General features: G+C 38.9%; 3 protein-coding genes across 4 annotated transcripts; 1 reads left to right on the top strand and 2 right to left on the bottom strand.

Moving 5' to 3' along the window:
- Window positions 1-287: 287 nt before the first annotated feature.
- On the bottom strand, window positions 288-5,454 carry LOC137951494 (uncharacterized). Of its 2 annotated transcripts, none has more exons than XM_068798183.1 (9): window positions 5,256-5,454; window positions 3,691-4,149; window positions 3,406-3,580; window positions 3,019-3,313; window positions 2,336-2,408; window positions 2,127-2,217; window positions 1,307-1,386; window positions 931-1,210; window positions 288-646 (listed from the first exon to the last, which is right to left on the bottom strand). In XM_068798183.1, the coding sequence occupies exons 1-8, from the start codon at window positions 5,319-5,321 to the stop codon at window positions 968-970; spliced, it is 1,482 nt and encodes a 493-aa protein (XP_068654284.1). In that variant the 5' UTR covers window positions 5,322-5,454; the 3' UTR covers window positions 288-646; window positions 931-967. The 2 variants fall into 2 exon arrangements, with proteins under 2 accessions (XP_068654284.1, XP_068654285.1); XM_068798184.1 differs by having other exon boundaries at window positions 5,239-5,319.
- A 1,935-nt stretch (window positions 5,455-7,389) lies between these two features.
- On the top strand, window positions 7,390-19,249 carry LOC137952337 (protein SULFUR DEFICIENCY-INDUCED 2-like). Its single transcript, XM_068799477.1, has 5 exons — window positions 7,390-7,870; window positions 8,275-8,411; window positions 8,561-8,669; window positions 8,793-8,861; window positions 18,159-19,249. The coding sequence occupies exons 2-5, from the start codon at window positions 8,352-8,354 to the stop codon at window positions 18,215-18,217; spliced, it is 297 nt and encodes a 98-aa protein (XP_068655578.1). The 5' UTR covers window positions 7,390-7,870; window positions 8,275-8,351; the 3' UTR covers window positions 18,218-19,249.
- A 1,258-nt stretch (window positions 19,250-20,507) lies between these two features.
- On the bottom strand, window positions 20,508-21,875 carry LOC137951263 (GDSL esterase/lipase At2g30220-like). The gene is made up of 3 exons (XM_068797850.1): window positions 21,279-21,875; window positions 20,909-21,161; window positions 20,508-20,812 (listed from the first exon to the last, which is right to left on the bottom strand). Exons 1-3 carry the CDS (start codon window positions 21,873-21,875, stop codon window positions 20,616-20,618), a joined length of 1,047 nt encoding a protein of 348 aa, XP_068653951.1. The 3' UTR covers window positions 20,508-20,615.
- Between the last annotated feature and the right edge of the window lie 3,926 nt (window positions 21,876-25,801).

Below are 25,801 nucleotides of genomic sequence, written 5' to 3'. Positions count from 1 at the left end.
AATAGCCTTTCTCTCCCGTAACACAGGATCCTCAATAATCCTTCATGACAATCACCTTAATAGCAATGCTTTCAAATATATAAAAAAAAAAAATTAGGATTACCCCTCTGTGTAAACCCCCTGGAGGGTAAGGGGGCTTTGGGTTACCCTTTTGCGTCTCTCTATATTGCGTCTCTCTATCATGCGGTGAAAATAAAAAATCCCACCTAATAACGCCTTAGGGAGACGGGGCCCGTCGTAGATGCTCGTTGATGCCTTGAGATTTTCTCATGAAAAATTAATGTAAAAAACCACCCCCAATTCCGGCTGGCATATGCTAGTCCTAAAAAAAAAGTAGAAAAGAAAAAAGTATTGAAATTTCACTTGGCATATAGAGAAAAAAGTTATTTCACAGCTTTCCGAATTCCAATATATTTCCTCTTTTCATGATCCATGACGCCATACACAGTATAAAAATATATTTCAAATGAAAAGGGCACTTCCCCTGTTCGAGCATTCGATGATACAAAGAAATGGCAATCTTAAAACAAGAATCCACTCACTTTTTATGGTTGCACGGCTGGAAAGATCTTCAACAACGTAGTCAAATCAACTTTTTGACTCGGTCCAGCCAAACAACCTGCTCCCCTGCTGTCTCCGGAATGGACTGATCAGACAAAATGAAACACAAGCCACTTTTAGATCATCAAAAGGCTGAGAAAGTTGATGCAATAATTAACTAATCGGTATGATAAAATGTGTTCCAGAACCACAAAGTACAGTAACGATCACCAGTCAACAAAGCAGACCAAAAAATGTGTTCCAGGACTACAACAGTTTTAACTTGTTTTAGAAGCTGAAAAGAATTGGGTATCTACTATCATATCTCCATATGTTTTTAAGAAGTCAACAATTAACTGAATCAAACAGCAGGGAGGCACGTTTAATTACCTGAAAGTTTCACCGGAACTACCCAAGCTTAAAGCATTTACACATTCACACCCTCCCTGCTAGTTTCTTGATGTGTCACACTATCTGCAGGTTGTGCACTGAGATTCTCCCTACCCTGTTCCTGTCGTTGTATAGCTCGGTCATTTTGGTGATATAGTGCCCGCAGATTTCGCCTAGCTCTCCATCTCATATACTCCACAAGCAAAGAATTTGTGCTTATTGCAATTCCAAACCCAGTGAATGAGGACAGGAGGACAGAAAGTATTTCATTGACATTTAGCTGCACGATGAACATACAGTGGGGTTTCAGTTAGTTACAATACAAAGAGCATCAAAGCTGGAGAAGGCCCTGAGGAAAAAGGAAAATTGTACTAACTATTGTGTAGAAGATGTGAGCAAACATGATGACAATTGCAAACTGGAAGGAGGCATAAGCCCAAATGTAACTCCTGCTCACTGATTCATTAACCACTGTAAGTCAAATCGCATTCAAGAGAGACTAGAGGAGATATCAGCAAAATTATTAAAATTTCAGACAAAAAGTAAAGTAACAGGGAACACACTACTAACAAGAGACTCTAGACAGATGGAAGGAAGTCGATTTCATTCAGGGTTTTAGATCTACCAGTGCAAAGCGACAATTATTTATTTATGAGATAGGTAGAACACAATCCCATGGACCTTCTAGAAAAATGGCATGCCTGAAGAGTGCAGTAAGCAATTACCGTTGACTGGCCCCTTGCTTGATTCTAATACTCCTTTAGTTCTTTCAAAAGTACGTGACATGATAGACACTTACCACAGGTTCTGAGTAAGCAGATATTAATTAAAAGCTCATAGATTGAGAGATGAAAGGTTGATTAACATCTTGTAGGGGTCTGACTGAAATAACCATACTGACAACATAGACATCGCTTAAAATAGTTATATTGTAATGTCAAAATGGTCTTGCCTGTTTTGCCTTCAGTTGCTCAGCAGCATGCTGGATCACATGTTATACCCCTTAGCTTCCTTATAAACTAGAGTTGCACAATAATAGTAAATGAAAAAGAAAAAGACCACTATCTGTTCCTTCATGTGGCCAGTTGAGAAGTACAACGACGTACCCAGAGAAGAAGAAAAGAAGCGAGGTTATCCAAAGTTACCTCCCAAAAAAGGACACAAAGATGAAGTTAAAAGTATCCTTTATATCTTACCCATTGTAGAAGCTATCATTGAAGAGAGGAGACCCAAAACACAAGAGAAAGGCAAAGATATTGCAAGCGCATGAGATCCCATCTTAGAGACCTATTCATATTTCAATTGAATGTCAGAACCAAAAGGTAATAAAATTTGAAAAGATAGCAAACATACATAGAAATAGACGACTAGACCCTCCCAGCGTGTTGTGTGCTTAGGTACTTACCAGGAGTTGCTCTAGAAAGCAGAAATAAGCAAGCATGCTGACCATCACAAGAACAGGAATATCCTGCCATACCCTACAAAAATTAAATGTTGCACTTGAATCCATGGGAATGAGTATAGAAAGCAAATGAACATATCTCAATAAAATGCTAAGATTCAACTTTTGAATGGAGAGTTCAAAGTGCAATCAACTGGTCAAACCAATGATGATGAAAACAAAAAGAAATACATCCTCACTTGCAAGATATTCATGATGAAGATGAATATCTTTTATTATGATCCTCTCATAACAACTGACAAGATCTTTTAACCATTTGAAGCATGAATGGTATAGCTACATCTAGAAGGGGTACGGTTTACACTTTTCAGTGGTTTCACAAACCAATTGTACAATCAGAATTTGGCTAGGAGTAACTTTTGAAACATCATCATTTTCTAACCTCACTAATTTTGCATTGAAATAACAAATGTCTTTTGAACTCTTTTACAATCTCATAAGCTGCTTTCAAGAGTTGCTGCTTGTGTCACATTGTAAGCCTTTTCAAATTCCTTTTTCCAATTATTGGAATGATCAACTTGACCAGAAAGGCACACTAGTTGCACAAACCAGTAAATTAAGCAGAAGATGCTTTGTGAAATTGAAACTTCAAGAATGTGTTCAGAGTGAGAGAGAAAGAGAGAGACCTATACTGACTATTTTCTCTTTGTTGAGGTGCACGTGCTGGATGTCTACTAATGGTTTGAGTGTTCTGTATTCTCAATAATGTAACAGGAAGGTTCTGAACATCTTGTTTACAAACATCACAAGTCTTGTTCCCCTTAATGCTAAACCATTTCACTGCACAGTCTTTGTGGGCAAGTGCAAGTTCACCCTTGCAACTGCACTCCATTTTAAGAGTCTCACCCCCCTCTGCAAGCTCAACTAAACAGATTCTACATACAGCATCTTCTTCTGGTATGTCCTCACCGCCTTCTTCAACTGCGGCAACAAATATAAATCAGAAGATTAAATACTAAGATATTTATGGTATCTATCATCAAGTATAACTAGAGAACAAACGGTAATTCTACCAATATCTGCAGCTGGAGCATCATCAGTTTCTGGCCCATCAACTGTAGGAACACGAGGTGTTGCAGGTATTATTCTAATCAACCCTCCAAAAGAATCCATCCGCCCCAAACTTCTGTTTTTAATATTCACTGGAACTGATAGTGAACGTTTTATGTGACGTTGAACATCAGGTTTCTGTAAGAGAAAGAAATTTATTTTTATATCCTTACACTTGCATGAGCGAATATCGTTGACACTTGACCAGATTTTAAGATGATGAAGAATATATAAGCAAAAGCACTCACAGATGCTAAGTCACACTGGATTGCCACTTGTCTTTCTTGTACAGGTTCTGAACCTGAGTTGGCAATAGGAGTAACTGGTAAAGAGTTAGTCCTTTTGGCAGAAGAAAAGACTTTTGTTAGAGAAAATGGCCTTGAGCTACACGGTTTATCTTGCCGTTCTTCCGATAGTGGGGTTCCAGGAATGAGCAGAACTGTTTTATCACATTCTATTGGGATGCTTTGAGTTCTGAAGCTCTTCTGAGAAAGTAAATTTTTCATAGATGATGGTCTGTTTTTTGCTGGGCTTGGCCTTGGAGGCAATCCTGCCCTTGTAGAACTTGGACTTGACAAAGATGGATTGTTAGTCCTTGAAGAAGTAAGGCACGTATTTTCCATGGACCTAACAGGAATTTGAAGTGACGAGAGGTTTGGTCTTCTTGCATGCTGAGCAGATGATCTCTCATCCTTTCCTTCGGTTTCCTACAAACCCATTCAGGACCCATGAATCAGATAAAGATCTCAAATAAATGAACATCATTGTCATAAGAAACTTAACAAGCTCAAACAGAAAATAAGGCAAGTAATACATCCAGAAGTATCTTGGCTGAGCATGTAAAATGGGGGACTTCATTGACTGGTCCAAGCATTCAGAAGGACTAGATGAACAGAGATCTTGAGATACTTGGATATTTATTCATTTGAACCAAGTCAGCATAAAGAACAGAATAGAATTTCAGTTCGGAGCATTAAAAACACTAAATGAGAATAACACAGTTCGGAGCATTAAAAACACTAAATGAGAATAACACAGTTCGGAGCATTAAAAACACTAAATGAGAATAACACAGTTCGGAGCTTCAACTGTTATGTCAGACTTCAAATACGCAGCCAGAAGAATCAGCAAGAGGGCGAAATTGTAGACCATTTCTTTACATCATTGCACGTCAAAGCACCAATTCAAGAACCAAAACTGTAAATAGAAATTGAAATCAACGACCATAAAGAAAAAGGTGAAAGAAATCGAACATTGAACGTTAGTACCAGAATAGTTACAGTATGTTCAATTTGAAATACCTCTCTCTATAATGGAGTTTCCTGTCGAAGTATATAGGCACAAGAAAGCAATAAAAATATCCATACAACTTTTCAAAATTGGAGGAGCAAATTGTAACTGAAAGTTCATGTCAAGATAAAAGAACCGAACCAGAGACGAGCAAAAAAAAAAAAAAGCTAAAATGATCAGCTCACAAGCAAAAACCTACACTACTTCCCCAGAAGATTACTGAAAAAAAAACACAGAAAACTCTACCAGGCCAATCACGTATCCAACGGTCAAGTTCCTAATACGAACATCAAACAAAAAGCAAAATATTTCATAGAATTCGGAAATATCAAACTACATCAAACTCCCCAAGTCGACCACTTCACGTAAAATGAACGCAAGAAAAACATAAACAATAAATCACAAAAGCCTTGAATCAAATCCAAAACTTCAAGAAGCAAAAACATCACAAGCACTTCCAGATCTTAACACAAAAAAGTTCATCGGACGAGGAGGTGAAGTAACACCTTTTCCTCAAAAATACCTCTCGATCGGGGGAATCAAGCATTCTCTCTCCACCAGGCAGCGCTTCACCTCCCGAATTCTCCATCAGGACCTAGGAAACACCGATTTCGACCCTAAATTCTAAAAAAATCGAAAAGCAGAGCCCCAGATTTGAGAGGTTTCCGAGCAGTTGGCCAGTATCCGATGAGAAAGAGAACTGTCACTCGAGCTATACAAAATACGAGTGTCGGAGATGGAAAAGAAGGAAAAACCCGTTTAATTTTTATTTAATCGTCTAATTACCCGCCAATTTGATTAGGAACAGTTTAACCAGTAGAGAATTTTAGAACAGGGCGAATTATCCTACTGTAACACAGTCTAACCAGTATAGAATCTCCTAAGTACAAGTCAAACTCATTTTTTTTCAAATTTGGCTTGTTAGCTCCGACTCGTTAGTATAATTTTTTTTACAAAAATACTTTTTACTCTAATTGTTCTCATCAATTCCCTCTTTAGTTGGTTGATAGTTGCTCTTATTTACCTCAAACCTCGAAGATGATCAATTATTCAACCCTTTTGGATCCCTCAATATCTAATGTTGTTATTTGCCAATAGAATAAATACATTTGATGAGGTATTTGTTCTTTCTTTTAAGTCTATTAAGCTGGTTATTATACATTAGTATGTTCCATTTCAAAGTCTTCACTCCTCTCTGATAACAGTTCAATAGTACTAAGTTGATTACAATATTATTGTATTTATTTTTATATTTTAAATATAGGTTAAAACTCGAGTTCAAAGTATTCAAATTAAGTCAAACTCAAATATATGCAAGTTCGAGCTTAGCTCAGATCGATGCTACCCCTAACTATAAGTAACTTTTTCTAAAAATACAAATATAAAAATAGCTTTCCTGCAACCAATGTGAGATTTTATTTTTGGGTCAAGAGCAAATCATTAATTCTAATACTTTTCTTTGGGTTAGTTGTTAATTAAATGCACTGTTCTTATCATCTTTGGTGGTTACAAGAGGATCCAATACTAATAAATGATTGTAAGGAAATTTTGATTTAAATGGTCTTGAATTATTTTGATTTGGACAAACCTCTCACCTAACTTCTTCACATTAAAACTTAGGAGGGTGACATTTGATTTCATAGTCAATGTTCTCTTCATCCCATAAAAAGCAGAAAGTGGTTCTCTTTCATGATAAAAAAATACAAATCTGAACTAATTGCGTGTTTATGTGCAAATAATCATGATTATGTTCCCCAAATTCAGGCATCGGTGCTCATTTTGGATAAAAATAATCTTTCCATGGAATTGATTTTTCGTAAAGGGACAATACTAATGAAGGAAAAAAAAATCATTCCCTCAAGTCTGTTTTTAGGGCCGGTTTGGAACCCTAGAAAAGAAAAGCAAAGAAAAAAAAATAAGAAATTAATAATTATTATTTTAAAAATAATTAGTGAAAATGAGATAATAATCAAACGGATTCTAAAACTTGCTTATTGGAATGGGAAAGAGGTGAGTCAAGGACTCAAACGGAGGGACGATGACAATTTTATAAAAGGCTCGGTGGAGTTTGCTTTTGGAATAATCTTTCCATGGCTTTCTACAAAAGCAACGAGTCAAATTATACTTGTTGAGATTAGAAAAAGGAAGTTGGTGGAAATGATGAATGTCCCCTTTTGCATCAGGAAAAGAGGAAAGAAAAGGAGAAGGATAGGTTAAAGCTTTAATCTCAGTCTATTAGGCAGAATCTTAACGTTCTCTGCATATTAATTTTTAACCATGTTATTATGAGTTATTTAGTTTGGACTCGTTTGTTGTTAACATTGAATCTGAAAGTTGATCCAATACGAAAAATCATTTAGTGTGAAACATATGAAATGGTTATCTCAACGTCCGATTATGTCGTTTGATCGGACAATTAAGATAGCCGTTGATTATGATCGAATGGCTGAGATAACCATTTTATATATTTTTCACCAAATGGTTTTTCGTATTAGATCAACTCTCTCCGAAACACTACTTTGGATCAGCTAATGCATTTGTATTCGAATTCGAATTTGGTTGGGTCGAGTTCGGGAGCCTGCTGGACCGCACGTGAGAGTCGCGTGACAATTTTTAAGAATCCTACTGAACAAACGCCGTCTCAACGGCTACTTGATTTTGATCACTCTCTCCGTCCTTCCCCAACTTCTTACAGCTTCTCTATCTCGAAAATTCAGAGCGAACATCGGTGGTGGTTCACTCTCCCTCTCTCTCACCAAGATCGCTGGTTTCTCTCTTCTTGAATGGTCAGAAAAGGTTGCGTCGATTGGACTGAAAAGGACTCCTGAAAGAAACAGGTTGTAAAAGCTTCTTGGTGACAAAGCTCATCGAAATTTTCCAACGGATAAGTGTTTTATAGTTTTCTCGTAAGGGTTTTTTTAAGGTGTTTAGATGGCCGCAGAACAGGATGCAATTTATCGGACTCCCAAAGAAACTAAAAAAATTAGAGAAAGATTCGAGGGTGGAGATTCGCCAGTAGTTTGTAGATCATGGCGGTCTGCCCCCTCTTCACCGAAGACACCAGTGGTGCTCAAATCAACTCCGTCCAGAGTAGACTCCTTTCATATTATTCATAAGGTTCCGGCCAAGCATGCCTAGGTAAGCTTGTTTTTTTCGTGGATCTCTGCTTTCTTGTACCTACCTCTGCCTTTATTTATATTTCCTGTCAATGAATATCTTTTCACATAATTCTTAGAGGCTTTTGATGTGAATTGGCAAGGTTTTCCCATTCTTTCAGTGGTTCTGTTTATATGCTTTGCTCATTACTCTGTTTTCTGTTAATTTATTGTTATACAGGTCATATTCTATGATTACTCTGTTTTCTATCAGTAGGCAGAACTTCTACTCTGTTTTTAATTTCTTATACACAAGCGATACTCCCTCTTAATTTCTATTTTCGTTATGAATTTCATCATTTTCTGTTTTGAATTTCCTTTGATTTTTCTCTGCGATTTTTCAAAAATTGTGATCGTTTTACTGTAGTTGATTGATCGAGTTGACAGTGCATTGAAGGACAAGGCTGTCGTGATGAAACAATTGAATCGAGCAGAAGAGGCACTTGAAGCAATTAAATATTTCCATGACATGCTCAAATGAGGCCCAAGAATTCCTTGTCGATGTTCTTCTTGATCTTTACAAGGTAATGCTTTTCTTATTTCCAGTTCTGATCGTTTGAGCGTAGCCGTTTGATCTAATTTTTAAACTTCTGGCTGGATTTCAGAAAATTACTTGATTTGTAGATGTTCTGTTGAGGTTATGCATGACTGTGAAGTGTCGATATAATTGCAGAGATGTGGGAAGGTGGATGAACAAATTGAGCTCCTACAGCTCAAGCTGAAGGTCGTTGAAGAAGGTCCTGCTTTTAATGGGAGGAAGACGAAATTCACAAGATCTCAGGGTAAAAAGGTTTACGTTCCCCTCAGTTCAGAAAGAGCAAGGTTGATGGAGATTTTGATTCTAACGCTTTTCTTATTTTTCTTCTTCTTGTACATTTTATTTTTACGCTTACTGCTATGAACAGGTTACTGGGAAACATTGGCTAGGCTTACATGCAGAAGAATGACAACCACACTGCAGAAAGTAATTACAGGTAAGACCTTTACTACTTCCTTTTGTCTTCTGAAGAAGACAGAAAAATCTCTATCATTGCATGTGCAGTTCTTGCTTTTTTCTAAATTTTTTAAATCAAACTTGTCATGAAATCGTAAGACACTTTTAAACAGTGAAATAGATAAACATACAAGGCTCGGCCAAGTAAATTGACTAAAGAATACGACTTCAATTTCTTTCATATTTTCTCATTCACATCATCAACTTAAATAGCCGTTTTACAAACTATACATGGAGAGTTGAGTGATTAACGGAAATCACATAATTATAGAAATTATAGAATATGTACTGAATAGGTAAAATTATATTTCTTTGTAAGGGAATAAATCTCAACACTCCCCCTCAAGTTGGTGCATAGATATCACTCATGCCCAACTTTTCAATACAATTGTAAAAAGTTCGGTAAGACACTGCCTTGGTCAGCACATCGGCAAGCTGATCTTGAGACCGAACATGAGGTACTTCAATGATTCTTGCTTCTAGCTTTTCCTTAATAAAGTGCCTATCAACTTCAACGTGTTTAGTTCTATCATGTTGGACTGGGTTATGGGCAAATATCACATGTTGTTTTACTATCACAGTATAATTTCATAGGACTTGTCTGCTCAATGTGTAGTTCTTGTATGAGATTTTTTATCCATAATAATTCACATATTGCCTTGGCCATTCCTCGGTATTCGGCTTCAGCTGACGATTTAGCCACTACCTCTTGTTTCTTACTTCTCCAAGTAACCAAATTTCCACCTACAAATGTGAAGTATCCAGATGTAGATTGTCGATCCTCTATTGACCCAGCCCAATCAGCATTGGTATAACCTTCAATTTTCAAGTCACCTCCTTTTTTAAGCAAAATTCCTTTTCTTGGAGATGATTTGAAATAGGACAAGATAATGTTGACAGTATTCATAGGTTCTTCACTTGGAGAGTGCATAAACTAACTAACCACGCTTAGTACATAAGCTAAATCTGGTCTGGTATGTGCAAGATACATTAACCTCTCAGCTAGTCTCTGATAACGTTCCTTGTTAGTAGGGACTTGATCTGAATGTGTTCCCAGTTTCAAAATTTCTTCCATAGGAGTACTGACTGCATACCAGTTTCTTTCAATAAATCGAAAGCATATTTTCGTTGAGATAAAAAAATTATCTTTTTGGATCTTGTGTTGAGTGGTGGAGTTTGGTCCACCGTCAGAGAGGTGGGCCCAAGCCCTCATTTTTCTCCGTGTTTCCTTGAAATAGGGGAACTCAAATAGGGAGACTGACTTTCAGAGGACCACTCGGTAGGCGAAATTCTTCGGCACTACAGAGATTTATAAATAGGGGCTTCGTGATTTACGGATATGTGTGAGAGGGTTTTTCGGTAGAGACTCTTGGGACCGGAAGGAGTATTCATAGGCGACGCCGTTGCCAGAAGAGGGAATGCTTTGAGGCGACGCCGTTGCCGGAAGAGGGAGTGCTATGAGGCGATGCCGTTGCCGGAAAAGGGAGTGCTATGAGGCGACGCCGTTGCTGGAAGAGGGAGTGCTCAGAATGCCGACACAATTGCCAGAGAAGAGAGCCGTGGAGGCTCGGGACTCGGCGCCGTGAACACTGCCGCTCGACGCCATTGTCGTCGCCATTGCCAATGCTGCTGCGCGGGACTTCGACTCTGTTGCCGAAACAAAAATAGAGTGCGAAAAAGAGTCTCTCGGTAGAAAGAGAGACTCGAGAAGGACACCGCCGTTGTCGTCGACGATGCTGGAGTTGTTGTTCGACGTCGGTGCCGGAGTTACTGTTCGACGCTGTTGCCAGTGCTAGTGGGCGACGTTGTTCGGGTGAGAAGAAGTAGAGGGAGTCTCTCGGGATTGAGAGATCTCCATTGTCGTTCTGTTGCTATCGGAATAAGGAAAGACGAAGCTGCTGCTCCTCACCGTCGTGTGAAGCTACGCCGCCACCGTGGGATATAGCAAGTTGTGTTTCTGCTGTATTGTGGTTCCTCTAAAGAAGAAATAAAATCCTCTGCAACTCCGTGGACGTAGGCAATTTGTCGAACCACGTAAAATTTTTGTGTTGTGTAATTACCATTTATCCTTGTTTGTCATCGATTTTCATAACAACTGTTATCAGAGCTAAGGTTTGAATCTGAGGGAAAACGATGTCTGGAGACGAAGTGAAGGTATCGGGGATCGAGAAGTTCGATGGCACGGACTTTGGATACTGGAGGATGCAGATAGAGGACTACCTCTATGGGAAGAAACTCCATCTTGGAGGAAGCTGATTGGAATCTGTTGGATCGGCAGGTTCTGGGGATTATTCGGTTAACCTGTCGAGATCAGTTGCACATAACGTCAGCAAGGTGAAGACAACTTCAGATCTCATGGAGGCCTTCAGTGAATAATAAGGTTTATTTGATGAAAAATTATTCAATTTGAAGATGGCAGATGGTACGCTTGTTGCACAACATCTGAATGATTTTAATAATATCACAAATCAATTGTCGTCTGTTGAAATTGAATTTGATGATGAGATATGTGCACTGATACTATTGGCTTCATTGCCAAATAGTAGGGAAGCCATGAGAATGCTTGTCAGTAATTCTGTCGGTAAATCAAAATTGAAATATGATGATGTTCGTGATTTGATTTTGGCTGAGGAGGTGCGCAAGAGGGATTCAAGCGAGACCTCATGTTCAAGTTCAGCATTGAATATTGATTCTTGGGGAAGATCACATGACAGGAACTCAAACAGAGGCAGATCAAAATCAAACAACAGGGGAAAGAGCGAGTCAAGGCCTGGTCAACAGGCAACTTGCTGGAATTGTGGCAAAGTTGGTCACATAGAAAGGAACTATAGAAACCCTAAGAAGACCAATGACAGTGCTAATGTAGTAACTGAAGAAGTACATATTGTACTATTGCTTGCAGTTCATAGTCCAGTTGATGACCGGATACTGGATTCAAGGGCTTCCTTTCATACATCTTACCTTCGAGAGATAATGTAAAACTATATTGCAGGTGATGTTGGAAAGGTATATCTGGCTGATGGAGAGGCTTTGAACGTGGTGGGGATGAGAGACATTGACATTGTACTCCCTAACAAGAATAAACGGACCTTGCAAAGGTCAGGGCACATTCTTGAGTTGAAGAAGAACCTCATTTCTGTTGGACAGCTTGATGATTGTGGCCATTCAGTGGTGTTCTCAGATAGCAACTGGAAGATCACCAAAGAGGCATTGGTACTGGCTCGGGGTAGAAAACTAGTACTCTCAATTCGACTACTAGTTTGAAGAACACTATTGCTACTATCGTTACAGAAAGAACTGTTGTCCAGAGGCAAGCTACCAGAACTGAAATCAGTTGATCTCAATATGTGTGAGAGTTGCATTATGGGGAAACAGAAGAAAGTCAGTTTTTTGAAAGATGGCAGAACACTGAAGAAAGAAAAACTGGACCTTGTGCACACAGATGTGTGGGGACCTTCCCCAATGGCATCTCTTGGAGGTTCTCGTTACTATATCACATTCATTGATGATCATAGCAGGAAGGTATGGGTTTATTTTTTAAAGCATAAATCTGATGTGTTCAAAAATTGGAAGGCCATGGGACAGAGACATGCTTGAAACTGAAATGTTTGAGGTCTGATAATGGTGGTGAGTACATTGATGGCGGGTTCAAGAAATACTGTGCAGGTCAGGGTATCAGAATGGAGAAGACCATTCCTAGGACACCACAACAAAATGGAGTTGTTGAACATATGAATAGAACCATAAATGAGCGTGCTAGAAGCATGAGGTTGCACGCTGGATTACCACCTATTTTTTGGGTAGATGCAGTCAGTACTACAGTCTACTTGATAAACAGAGGGTCATCAGCTTCGTTGGATTGTTGATTGCCTGAGGAGCGGGAAAGAGGTCAAATTTTCTCACCTTTAAATTTTTGGTTGTCTATCTTATGTTCTTGTTGATTCTGATGCTCGTAGTAAGCTTGAGGCTAAGTCAAAGAAATGTTATTTCATTGGCTATGGAGACGAGACATTTGGCTATCGTTTCTGGGATGATCAGGGTCGGAAGATTATAAGAAGCAGGAATATGATCTTCAATGAGAAGATTGTATACAAGGACAAGTCCAGTACAGTTGCTGAAACCGCTCCTCAAAAATCTTACTTTGTCATATTGGATGACCTATCAGAGGCCACAGTGCAGTGCAGATATGCGAGTGAAGAGGAGAGTGGGTGCACTGGACCCTATTATTCCGCAATCAGATCCAAAGTCGTCCACTCCTACAGTTGCAGTTCGCAGGTCAGTAAGGACTATACGTCCTCCACAGTGTTTCTCACCTACTTTGAATTATATTTTGTTGATAGATGGTGGAGAACCGCAGAGTTACGAAGAAACCTTACAAGATGAATATTTTAGCAAGTGGGAGCTGGCCATGAAAGATGAGATGGATTTCCTGTTAGGGAATCAGACATGGGAGTTGACAGAACTTTCACAAGGGAAGAACCCTATTGATATGTTGACAAAGGGTGTTACCCTTGAGAAACTGAAGTTGCGCACAACTTCAGTTGGTTTTCTAGCATGAAGGCAGGAGTAGTGAGTTATAGAGGTGGAGGTTATCATGTTTGAGGAAGAGGGCGATGCAGTTGGTGTACCAGTCTCCAAGTGGGAGACTTGTTGAGTGGTGGAGTCTGGTCCACTGTCAGAGAGGTGGGCCCAAGCCCTCATTCTTCTTCGTGTTTCCCTGAAACAGGGGAACTCAAATCGGGAGACTTACAAAGAGATCGACTTTCAGAGAAGCACTCGACAGGCAAAATTCTTCGGCACTCACAGAGATTTATAAATACAGGGGTTTCGTGATTTATGGATATGTGTGAGAGGGTTTTTCGGTAGAGACTCTCTGGACCGAAAGAAGGAGTATTCACAGGCGACGCCGTTGCCGGAAGAGGGAATGCTCTGAAGCGACGCCATTGCTGAAAGAGGGAGTGCTCTGAGGCGACGCCGTTGTTGGAAAAGAGAGTGCTCAGAACACTGACGTAGTTGTCAGAGAAGAGAGAGTCGTAGAGGCTCGGGACTCGGTGCCATGAGCACTGCTGCTCGATGTCATTGCCAGTGTTGCTGCGCGGGACTTCGACTCTGTTGCCGAAACAGAAACAGAGTGCGAAATAGAGTCTCTCGACAGAAAGAGAGACTCGAGAAGGACGACGCCGTTGTCGTCGCCATTGCCGGAGTTGCTGCGCCGGTGCCGGAGTTACTGTTCGACGCCGTTGTCGGTGCTGTGGGCGACGCTGTTCGGGCAAGAAGAAGCAGAGGGAGACTCTCGGGACTGAGAGATCTCCATCATTGTTCTGCTGCTGCCGGAATAGGGAAAGACGAAGCTGCTGCTCCTCATCGTCGTGTGAAGCTGTGATGCCGTCGTGGGATACAGGGCTAGCTGTAACGACAAGTTGTGTTTCTGCTGTATTGTGGTTCCTCTAAAGAAGAAATAAAATCCTCCGCAACTCTATGGGTGTAGGCAATTTGCCGAACCACGTAAATTTTTTGTGTTGTGTGATTACCATTTATCCTTGTTTGTCATCGATTTTCATAACATCTTGACACTTCAATACCAAGAAAATATTTTAAGTAGCCAAGATATTTCATTTCATACTCTCTAGCTAGATGATTTTGCAATGCTTTCTTTCCTTCTGGACCATTCCCAATTACTATCATATCATCAACATATACAATAAGAGGTGTGATGGCTTCCTTGTTATGTTTCAGGAAGAGAGTATGATCTGAGTTGCTTTGCTTGTATCCGATAGATTTCATAAAATTTGTGAACCTTCCTAACCGCGCCCTCGGGGACTGCTTCAAACCATATAGGGATTTCCTCAGTTTATATACTTGTTTGCATCATTTGTTTGACATAATACAACCAGGAGGTAATTCTATATATACTTCTTCTTGGAGATCTCCATGCAAAAATGCATTTTTAACATCAAACTGATATAAGGGTCAGTCAAGATTCATAGCCAAAGATAGTAGAATCCGAACAGTATTGATTTTGGCCACCGGTGCGAATGTCTCCATATAATCAATCCCGTAGGTTTGAGTATATCCTTTGGCGACAAGCCTTGCTTTCACCTTTCAATGGTGCCATCGACTTTATATTTAATGGTAGATACCCACCTGGTGCATCCAACTGGTGTCTTTCCTACAAGTAGGTAAACCACTTCCCATGTTGAATTCTTTTGGAGGGACCTCATTTCTTTATTCATAGTTTCTTTCCACTTAGGATCTTTCAAGGCTTCCTGCACACTATTAGGAATAGATATAACAGATAATTGATTCACAAGTACTTCATTTGCCTTTGACAATCTATGATAAGACACAAAATTATGCATGGGATATTGAGATTTAGTGGTGAAAAGAGGTTCAGAATTGACTCTAGGTTTTCCTCTTGTGGTTCGATGAGGTAGCACTCTTGTTGAATTTCAGAACTTACCTGAGGCTTAGACATGGACTTGGACTCAGAACGCAATTGATCCATTGGTACATTATGAAGGGGGGAAGATGTCGGCTAAGACTCTAGTTGCATCACTTCCATCTGGTTTTGTCTGTCTCCATCCTGTGAAGATGTCGGCTGAAACTCTGGTTGCATCACTTCCATCTGGTCTTGTCTGTCTCCGTCCTGTGAATCATGCTCATTTGTATCATTTTGATGTTCACTGTTGTAATCTGATTACTTATCACTTGTAGTATCCAAATGATGATTAAGGGTTTGCAATTCAATCCTGTTCTCCCCCTGAATTGAAGATTCGGGAGTAGAATAATACATGTGATCTTCATGAAATACCACATCAAGAGTGACATACAATTTGTGAGGAAGGATGATAACAACGATAACCTTCATGATGTTGAGCATAACCAACAAAGACACACTTGAGAGCTCGGGGTTCCAATTTGTTTCTCAATAGCTTATAGAGATGAACAAAGGCTACACACCCAAAAACTCTAGGTGGCAGATTCGGCACAGCAAGTGAACTTATCACTTCATGGAGAACACTCAAGGGAGTCTTAAATTGTAATGCACTCGAGGGTATTTGGTTGATAAGATAAGTTGCAGTTGTGATGGCTTAACCCCAATAACTAGCCGACATATGAGCTTCAAACCAAGAAGCACGAACAATCTCAAGAAGGTGGCGGTTCTTTCGCTCTGTAACCCCATTTTGTTGAGGGATGTACGGATAAGTAGTTTGATGACTAATACCATGATCATCTAGATATTCTTTCAAACCTTGATTAACAAATTCTCCATCATTGTCACTGCGGAGAGTTTGTATTGTAGAATGGTACTGAGTGGCTATGATTTTATGAAAAAAATTTAACAGTGAATGAACTTCACTTTTTGATTTCATTAAGTCAATCCAAATCATCCGGGTGTGATTAATAAAGGAAACAAACCACCGTTTATTACTCAGAGAGGCTATATTTGCTGGACCCCATACATCAGAATGGATAATCATAAAGGGTGTTGGACTCCTATTCATGCTTATTTGAAATGGAACACAATGGCTTTTAACCAATTCACATCTCACACTTAAAATTTTAAACAGATAATCTAGCAAATAGTTTTGGAAATAGTTTCTTTAAATAACCAAAAGATGAACCCAACCTTTTATGCCATAACCAAATCTCATTTTCTACATATTTATTCACAGAGAATGCTTAAGCTAACTGATGAGAACTCTCTGGCTTCAGATCAAGGTAATAAAGATGTCCTTAAACACACAATTGTTAGGCAAAAAAATCACAATACAATACAAAGTGCGAGTTATTTGAGCCACTGATAATAAATTATGATTGAGGGTTGGAACAACTAATACAGAATCAAGACTCAGATTTTCAGTGAGGGTGATGGAACCAATAACGTGATGATATGATATGTTGTTCAGATGGTTTCATACTTGCAACATAATAATTGTCAAAGGTCATATGATCAATAGCATCAGAATCAATTATCCATTCACTATTTCTACTAGGAGTGGAAGTATTAAGAACCTTACCAGATGTAGCAAAGGTGGAGGGTTTTGCTACGGCAACGGAAGCATGATTATTTGGTCTAGTAGGATCCCACCATTCTTGATACCCAATAAGTTCATAACATCTTGACTTTGTATGCCGAGTCTCACCACAGTGAGTACAAATACACTCTGGTTTTGATTCCTTCGACATGATGTAAGAAGATCGGTAGATTGGTAATGATCACCCAAAAAATACTGGTTTGGTCCGGTTTCTGTTCGCTGGGTTGACCTGGTTTGGGTCTCTAATTCCGGTCTGATAAAAGAACTGGTCCGGTCCAATCCGAGATATGATCCGGCCCGGACTGCCAATGGTTTGACCCGAGTTGGGTATCTGTTTTCGGCCCGGTCCAAAAAGTGGTCTGGGTCTCTGTTTTCGGTCCGGTTCCAGAAGTTGTCGCAACCCTCCAGAAAAATAAAATGCGGGACCTAAGTTAATGGAAGTGATTTTTTTTTTTTTTTTGTACCTTCGTTTTCTTCGTCGATGGTGCGGATTCTTCTTCGCCGGCGACGTTCGGGCTGGCAGTATGCGCGAGACGTTGGTGCGGCTCTTCGTCTTCTGCGTCGGTGACGCTGGTGCCGATCGCTGGAAGGTGGTTCGGTGGCGGTTCGTCGGCGGATTTCGGGAGTTCGGGTGGCGGCGGTTTTGTGTTACAATGATGGCTGAAGAGAAACACAAATGTCTTCTTTGTTCATGGAGCAAACCTGCTCTGTTTTTTTTTTTTTCGGCGACAGAGTTGCAGCTCTGTTCTTTGGATACGGGAGAGACTATGGGACAGAGCTTTTGCTCTGTTCTTCGGCGACAAGAAGGAGAAGGAGAAGGATTCTCCTGCTTTGATACCAACTAAAGAATACGACTTCAATTTCTTTCATATTTTCTCATTCACATCGTCGGCTTAAATAGCCGTTTTACAAACTATACATGGAGAGCTGAGTGATTAACGAAAATCACGTAATTACAGATATTATAGAATATGTATTGAAAAGGTAAGATTATATTTCTTCGTAAGGGAAGAAATCTCAATAAATTGCCATCTTCAATGAAACAAATGTTTAACGCTTCTCAGCCCTTTGAGAGGTATTTATTATAAGCCTCTGCAATTTATTGATATGAAACTTGATAACTAATTTCTAATTGGCCGTTACTGTTTTTCAAATATCCATATGCTGTTAAACTTTCTTGGATTCATTGGCTTCCGCCTTGGTTTCAGCATTATCTGTTTTTCATGGCTTGCATGCAGGAAAGCACTGGCCACTGAACCTGATAAGGACAAGCAATGCAACCTGGCAGTCTGCTTGATGAACACAGGAAAAATTTCAAAAGCAAAATTGATACTTAACAGCATCAAACCATCTTCAGAGATGACAAATAATAGTGCTCAAGATTCTTACATTAAATCTTTTGACAGAGCTTGTGAGATACTTTCATAACTTGAGCCTCCTCCTCTAAGCCCAGAAAGAGACGGGGAAAAGATCAATGGAGTAAGCCCACTTTATGATTGATACTGGAAGGAGAGATGAAAATGCTACAGAAATAGCAACAGCTAATCAAGCCTGTCCTTTACTCGAAAATAACAGAAATTGTTTTTCAGTAGGTTTGGTTGATGAAAAAGAGGATGACAGAGCACAGGAGGAAGGGAGCCAGAGTCAGAGTGCACGGATATTTAGATTTGATGAAGAAGGAAAAATAGAAACGAAGGGAGCTGCATCTCCTATCTCTAGAGCTCCAGTTTTTAGAAGCTGAAATAGATACTCAAACGAGAAGGCAAATGGAAATAGATGGAGAAGTGAAATTCATGGAGGAGAACCAGCATTTTCAGAGGAGATTGGAAACATGTCAAGCTCATTGGCTGATATGGGATTTTCTACGTCTGCTCAGAAATGGAAGACAAGATGGAGCCATATTATGCGATGATTTCATCTAATTAGATAGTTGAAAGGCAAATTGATTCCAATTCGTTCATTACCAAGTACACAAAATGGCTTGATGAGAATGGGGTTGGAGGAGCACATTCGCAGGAAGCAGGTTTTTCACCACAAGGTCAGTAAAGGTTCATCTCAACATAAAAAGAACTTCGACAGCTCTCCATTTTCCTGGAGATTTGATCGAAACCCATCTTCGAAAAGGTCTCTGATGTATGATAGGCGACAGAACCAAGAGCCAAAAGAGGGCGTCGATATTGCAGATCATGTATTTTAAATAGATTGTTAATAGTCTTCGTACTAGCATGAAGTTGAACATAAATCTTGGTAGATCAATCGCACAAGTTGAAGTATGCTAGTTTTATGAAGTCTAATGTGCACTGTGCGTTGTACAAAGCTAGGGGAGGGTTAGTCCACAATGAACTTGAAATAAAGTGAAGATCTCAATTAATCTTAAATGAATTTATTCAACTTCAACTCATCCTTGGGTGTTAGTATAGATGAGTAGGAAAATAAATTCCAGTATTAATGTCCAAAAATGAAAAATATGATATAAACGAGAGAGTGAGTAACTTTTTGTAATAATATATATTTTTACGTATTATTAATTAATAATATATTGTCACAAAAATTAAAATCATTGGTTTAATTAATTATAGCAATGAGATAATTAAACCAAAATAATTAATCAAATATTTATTTTAACAATATTTTAATTATGACTATTAAATCACTAATTTAATACAGTACTTATTAAAAAAAATATTGAATAAATAAAAAATATAAATTATTATTATTTTTCCTGACTTAGGAAAAATTAAACCACTTCATCTTCCTCACGGCGTGCGTCGTCTTCCTCAACGCCGACGGGAGACTACGAAGGGCCAACGGGCAACGACGACGGTTGTTGGAGCGCCGAGAGGCTCTACGACAGAGGCTCGGCCTCCCATGCTCTACAACAGAGGTCGAGAGGGAGAAGAAAGGGAGGCCGAGTGAGAGAAGATAGAGGGAAGAGGAGAGGAAGGCCGAGGGAGAGGGAGAGGGAGAGCTGAAGGGGGGGTGGGCGGGGTTATTCAACAAACTTCAATATATTTGCTTCTAATGAACTGCATTAGAAGGATCAGGCAAATGGGTTTTTTCTCACACAGATCACCAGTCGTTGACGTTCTCTGCATTGGAGCAAGACCTACCAGACATTACTTTTCTACACCCACCTCAACTCCACACCAACCATTGAGAGTTTAAAAAATCTTAACTGAATAACAAGGCGGACAAAAATGAAGAACAACGCTGTGCTTCGACCTAGGCCAACTTCTAAATTCTCATCGAAAGATTTCGTTTTATCACAATTCTCTCTCTGCTTGCCTGTCTATAGACAGTCAAAGCAGTGGTTTAGCGAGCTCAATTTCCTTTTACCACCCTTCCCATCTAAGTCGTTCACCTTCCGAGCTGCTCAAAAGCTGAAAGAAAGAGCTTTATCGCCTCCTAGTGAACGGATAATGGAGGCTAACTGAGGCTAGACTTGAACTTTGAATTCGCTGGACTATGAATCAGCTTATATAAAATCATCTAAGTATGTAAATCTTTGAGATTTGGATATATGATATTTAGCTTACAGTTTCTTTCCAAAAACATCTCATATACTCGATCTGTTTTTAGTCCTCACTGATAAGAAGCAAATACAAGAAATGGAAATGAGCTGAAGTGCGATGAATTCAGTCATCAGAAATACAAAAGCTTAATTGGTTTGACTCGGAGTAGCAGACGCTTTAATCTCAGTTATACAGTGTAGGAATGACATCGTCGAGAAGCTTCTGGGTGATCACCTTGCAGACTGCCTGGGATGGATGAACAGCATCCCAGAACATGAACTTGGAAGGATCAGAACAAGGCGAGCTTAGACTCAGAGTGCATGAAGGTCCCATTTCCATGTAGCCCGTTCCGCAGCATCCTCTTGTAGTTTCCTCAAATCCTGAATTTATACAAGAAAGACGAATCACAGGCTAATTAAATTTCCATGAGATCGATGAAGCAACGAAAAAAAGAAGAAAGGAGTGTGATTGCCGACCGTATTTACTGGGGTTGTTAAACATGTCGGTGGCAGGATTGAAGATGTCTACATAACCAAATCTGCTTCCTGGAAGGGAGGCCTGTAGTTGGGTCAAGAGTGTCTGGAGCTTGGAGTTATATATCGAGGCATCGGAGTTCTCTTCCTCCTTGCACGAACGTTTCAAGACGTTGATGGTTCTCTGGATGGGTATGCAGCCGATTGGAGCAAGACCAGCCACAATGAACTTCCGCCCACCCCGATTGTAAATTTCCTGTCACGGCAGACGATCGAGTGACCAAATAATGGGGGAGGAAGATATGTTCATTACTCGGTACGAGTTCCCTTTCTCTCGGGGAAGAAAAGACGGATAGCTACAGAAGGAACCTACCTGTATTAGATATTTAATATTTCCCAATAGAAAATCCTGGTATCCATAGATATTGTATTGGACTGTACGGGTGGGGATATCGTAGAAGTTGAAGATGAAATCGTTAGTTCCTGCGCTTATAACGATCAATGCATTACTGGTGATGTAGGAAGCTTCTTTCTCTCCGACAATCTTCTTAAGCCTCTCCAAGTACTGCTTCAACATGTCCGTCTGCTTCGACACCGGAATCACCCCGGAAGCGACAGTCGTCAAGTCGTCGAATCCGGAACCGGCCGAAGCGAAGCAGACGCCAGTCCGGATATCTTCGTCGGAGAGTCTGGGGTCCAGGAAAGGCGGAATAATTTTCTTGATACTCAGTGCCGACGCGAGTAGGTCCGGTACCAGACGGCCGTCGGAGAACCTACCGGTGGCTGCTCCTCCGTTGAAGTTCAAGCCGTAAGGAGTATGGTTAGCCTTCAACGACGTCGAAATGTAGTTGTTGTTTCCTGTATCTACAGTAGAATCGCCGAAGACGAGCAGGGCCGGGATGTTAGAGAGGCAAAGGCTCAAGGTGAAACACGTCTGAAGGAGCAGGGAGAGGAAGAGGAGCTTCGCCATGGTTATGCTTGAATTCTTTCTCGTCTTTCTGAGTTCTGGTTTTCGTTTTGAGGAGAGAGACAAGAGGTGTTAATGGAATTTCATTTATATATATTTCTGGGAACGGGATTAATCTGTAGGTAGATGACGATTTTGGCTGTCTTAGGAAGACTTGCAGGCTGCAGCGTCGTAATGGAATGGAAGCAGGTGTCTCCCACTCTCATTCTTGAATGGAAAGTCTTGCTTGCACGGATTACTCCACAAACCAAGCAAAATCTCTTGTAAGGGAGTTAGAGTAAGCAATCTAATGGGGTAAATAAAAGGCAAATAGGCGGGTGGTTGAGACAACTTTAGCACTTATTCCTCTCCATAAACTCAGCTACCTAAGCCCGTTGGTCACGAGCGCTATCCCAAACTTATATTTATATCCAGAAATTACGACTCAGCTGGGTCAATTCGTATTTGGAACTGAACAGGTCGGGTTAATTGGGAGTGGCATACTCCACCCTCTACAATGGGCGAGTTTCAGTCTGACCCAAGTCCTGATTCGACTTCTATTTGATTTGGGTTGTTTCAATCGAAATTTTCCTCCATGGGTTTTATTTATGCATTATCTGGAATAACTTAAAACCACCATCCAATGGTAGGGTAGTGTTTCTTTTAAACTTTTTCCATCTTTTAATTTTTTTTTTTATTGTTAAGCTCAAAGAAAGTTCTTATTTTACTTATCATGCCCTTAAACAAATCTATAATAATGAAAAAATATTCACCGTTCTCAAAAAAGTCGAGGGGGGTATAAGCGAAACAATGTTTATGTGGCTAAGAGTAAGCTTCTATTTTACAAAAGTGGAAGACATGAATCATGGTGCGAAAAAAAAAAAACTAGTTCCTACTTCACGCCTACATGAGGATTTGATGTTCATCCTGTCCTTGCTCCATAAGGCCAAAATGCAATCCCATCCCTAATCTCATCCTATCTCCCTCTCTTCTACTCTTCACATGTGCTTAGGAGGGAATAGTTTTAGTGTTAATATATTGATTAATAGATCTGAATTTACACACAAGTGATAGCAAAATTTATAGACATGTATGAAATTCATAAAAAAATGAAAGCGGAAACCCAATATACATACCTCCTGCCATGACAGTTAGATTCCATGAATTTCCACAACGTTGGTCTAATCTATCCAAAGTTCAATCGATGGAAACACAAACTTCTTTGCTAGACCAGATCTTCGTTTCACCTACAACTTCTCAAAAAGACTATTTTCCATCAAAAGAGGAGAAGTTAACTGATGGACAATTACAACTGTTCCACTATCCCTAAATTTAAGGAAAAAATTGCCTCCTAACAATGGGTCAGTTACACAATGTGTTTAACATTCTCTGACTTGATCCATTCAATACTTATTATATATATTTGATATTGATACATTATAAAAAAAATCTATAGATATGATGTCCTTTACACCCAAACTAAAGAATTTAAATTGCATGAATCGTGATGGTAAGTCCTTTAAAGCCAATATTACCTTCTATGTATCACAATGTAACTTTCTTCTTTCAATGAGAACCATATGTGGCAAATATATTTAAAAATGAACTTCCAAATGCTCATCCAGGATCACCAAAATTTAAACATACATTGTCATTCTCTAAACTTCATGTATACAACTAAATAAGAGAAGACAAATATGAAATTAATAGATTTTTTTCAATTAAAAAATTACAATGCAAACATAAACAGTATCTCAATCACATAAAAACTACATAGTAGAACTAAGTCCCATATGTTCAACATGTCCTTTGTAAACAATAGGTGGTAGGCATTTTGTTAACGAATCAACAATCATCAATCCAGTGTTGATGTGCTCCACAAGAACTTTATTTACTTTGACATGTTCTCAATGTGTTTACTATGACTTCTGATCTTATTGTTCTTGGCCTAAAACACCACAACAGAATTATCGCAATAAATCCTCAATGATTTGGAAATTGTGTCAACAATTTCAAGGCAAAAAATAAAACTCCTCAACCATATAGTATGTGATGTCGCTTCAAAATATTCTGCAAACTTTGCTTTTGTGTTGGAAGTAACAAAATGATCCCTCCAACTAATAAGAACACATATCCTGATGTTGACTTTCTTCGCATCCAACAAAATCAAAGTCTAAATATTCAATCACCTCCAAATGATCAGATCGCCTATATGTAAGTTTGTAGTCTATAGTTCCTTGAAGATATCACATGACTTTCTTCACAACTTTCCAATGGTCCAAACATGGGTTACTTTGATATATGCCCAACATTCCAACTTCATATGCAATGTCAGATCTTGTGCAAACCTGAACATAAATTAAACTCCCAACAGTGGAAGCATAAGGAATGTTTTTCATTTATTCCTTTTACACTTCCTTTCTAGGACTTTGTTCCAAATAGAACTTGTCACCTTTGACAATAAGTGCAATACCAGATGAACAATTTTTCATACGAAAGCTTTCTAAAACTTTATTGATATAAATTTATTGAGACTCCTAATGTCCATTAAGATCTATCTCTCTCAATCTTTATGCCTATGACATAAAAAGTTTCACCCATATCTTTGATATCAAATTACATCGATAGAAATCATTTAACCTCATGAAGTAAACCTAAATCACTTGAAGTAAGTAGAATATCATCTACATATAAGACTCAAAAAATTATTTTGCTCTCCATATCAAAATTAGCTCCCAATCTCATGATTATCCAAAATGAATGTTTCTTTGAAACATGAGAGTAAGTATCATAATAATCAATTCCTTCTTGTTGAGTGAATTTTTTGGGTACAAATATTGCCTTATATATTTCAATATTGTCTAAAAATTATTTTTTGGTTTTAAAAACCCACTAGCACCCAATGACCTTCCCTCCTTTAGGCAATTCAACAAAATCACAGACTTGGTTATTGAATTAAACTCTTCCTTCATGGAATCATTTCATAATGTGGATTTATTTCCACTCACAACATGTGAAAATGTAATAAGATCATCTTGAACACCAATGTCCATATCAGATTCTTCAAGGTACACAACATAATATAAAGAAATTACAGTTTTCCTAACTCTTGAAGATTTTCTTAATGTTACTTCAACATTTTCAGGTTGAGAATGTTGAGTAACTTGATCTATAGGAATATCCTCATGATGATGTGGTTCTACAATTATTGGTTATTTTTTAGTAATCGAATCTTGATGATTATCATAAAATACGACCAATCTATGTGAAGATGTAAGAGCAATTTGATAACTGCTATGTTTTTCAAAAATTAAGTTCTAGGTTGGTTATTCCCACTAATCTCGTCATTCTCAAGGAACCTTGTATTCTTAGATTCCACAATTCTTGTCGCACTAAATGGACAATAAAATTTATATCCCTTAGACTTTTCTGCATAACCAAAAATATCCACTGACTATTCTAGAGTTAAGCTTTGTCTCATATAGATTGTAGATTCTAACTTTAGTTGGGCAACCCAAACATGTACTTACCTTAAACTAGATTTTCAACATTTCCATAGCTCAAACGACGTTTTGTGAACTACTTTGGTTGGAACCCTATTTAGTACATATGCTGCAATTTTTAGAGCTTCACTCCATAAAGATAATGGGTGATCGAAGTTACTAATCAACTCGTCACCATTTCGGTTTCTCCTTTTAGCAATACCATTTTGAGATGGTGAGCTCGACATTGTGTATTGTGTCATATTACCTTGTTCCTCAAGAAACCGTCCAAATGGACATAGCCCTTGTCTTTTTTCAGTGCACCTGCCTTAATATTCACCACTTCTATCTGACTTCACTATCTTGATATATTTACCCAATTATTTTTTTACTTTTGCTTTATAGACCTTAAAAACATCTAATGTTTCACTTCTATCATAAAGCAAATGGATACATATATATCGTGTA

The sequence above is a fragment of the Aristolochia californica genome, unplaced genomic scaffold (genome assembly GCF_029961685.1).
Source record: "Aristolochia californica isolate CCGP_79_NKW_82.1479 unplaced genomic scaffold, dmAriCali1.0.hap1 SCAF_15, whole genome shotgun sequence".
NCBI classification, from domain to species: domain Eukaryota; kingdom Viridiplantae; phylum Streptophyta; class Magnoliopsida; order Piperales; family Aristolochiaceae; genus Aristolochia; species Aristolochia californica.
The sequence above is the reverse complement of the archived record's forward strand: the minus strand, read 5'-3'. Positions and strand labels throughout refer to the sequence as shown.

Excerpts from the sequence above, each read along its gene's own strand:
- LOC137951494 (XM_068798183.1), bottom strand. The coding sequence starts at position 5,321 with ATGGAGAATTCGGGAGGTGAAGCGCTGCCTGGTGGAGAGAGAATGCTT. Across the intron at positions 3,581-3,690 it reads TCCAGTGTGACTTAGCATCT|AAACCTGATGTTCAACGTCA; the intron begins GTGAGTGCTTTT and ends TTTCTCTTACAG. Across the intron at positions 1,211-1,306 it reads CTCACATCTTCTACACAATA|CTAAATGTCAATGAAATACT; the intron begins GTTAGTACAATT and ends TTCATCGTGCAG.
- LOC137952337 (XM_068799477.1), top strand. The coding sequence starts at position 8,352 with ATGACATGCTCAAATGAGGCCCAAGAATTCCTTGTCGATGTTCTTCTT. Across the intron at positions 8,412-8,560 it reads TTCTTCTTGATCTTTACAAG|AGATGTGGGAAGGTGGATGA; the intron begins GTAATGCTTTTC and ends ATATAATTGCAG. Across the intron at positions 8,670-8,792 it reads GAAATTCACAAGATCTCAGG|GTTACTGGGAAACATTGGCT; the intron begins GTAAAAAGGTTT and ends TGCTATGAACAG.
- LOC137951263 (XM_068797850.1), bottom strand. The coding sequence starts at position 21,875 with ATGGCGAAGCTCCTCTTCCTCTCCCTGCTCCTTCAGACGTGTTTCACC. Across the intron at positions 21,162-21,278 it reads ATATTAAATATCTAATACAG|GAAATTTACAATCGGGGTGG; the intron begins GTAGGTTCCTTC and ends CTGCCGTGACAG. Across the intron at positions 20,813-20,908 it reads TAACAACCCCAGTAAATACG|GATTTGAGGAAACTACAAGA; the intron begins GTCGGCAATCAC and ends GTATAAATTCAG.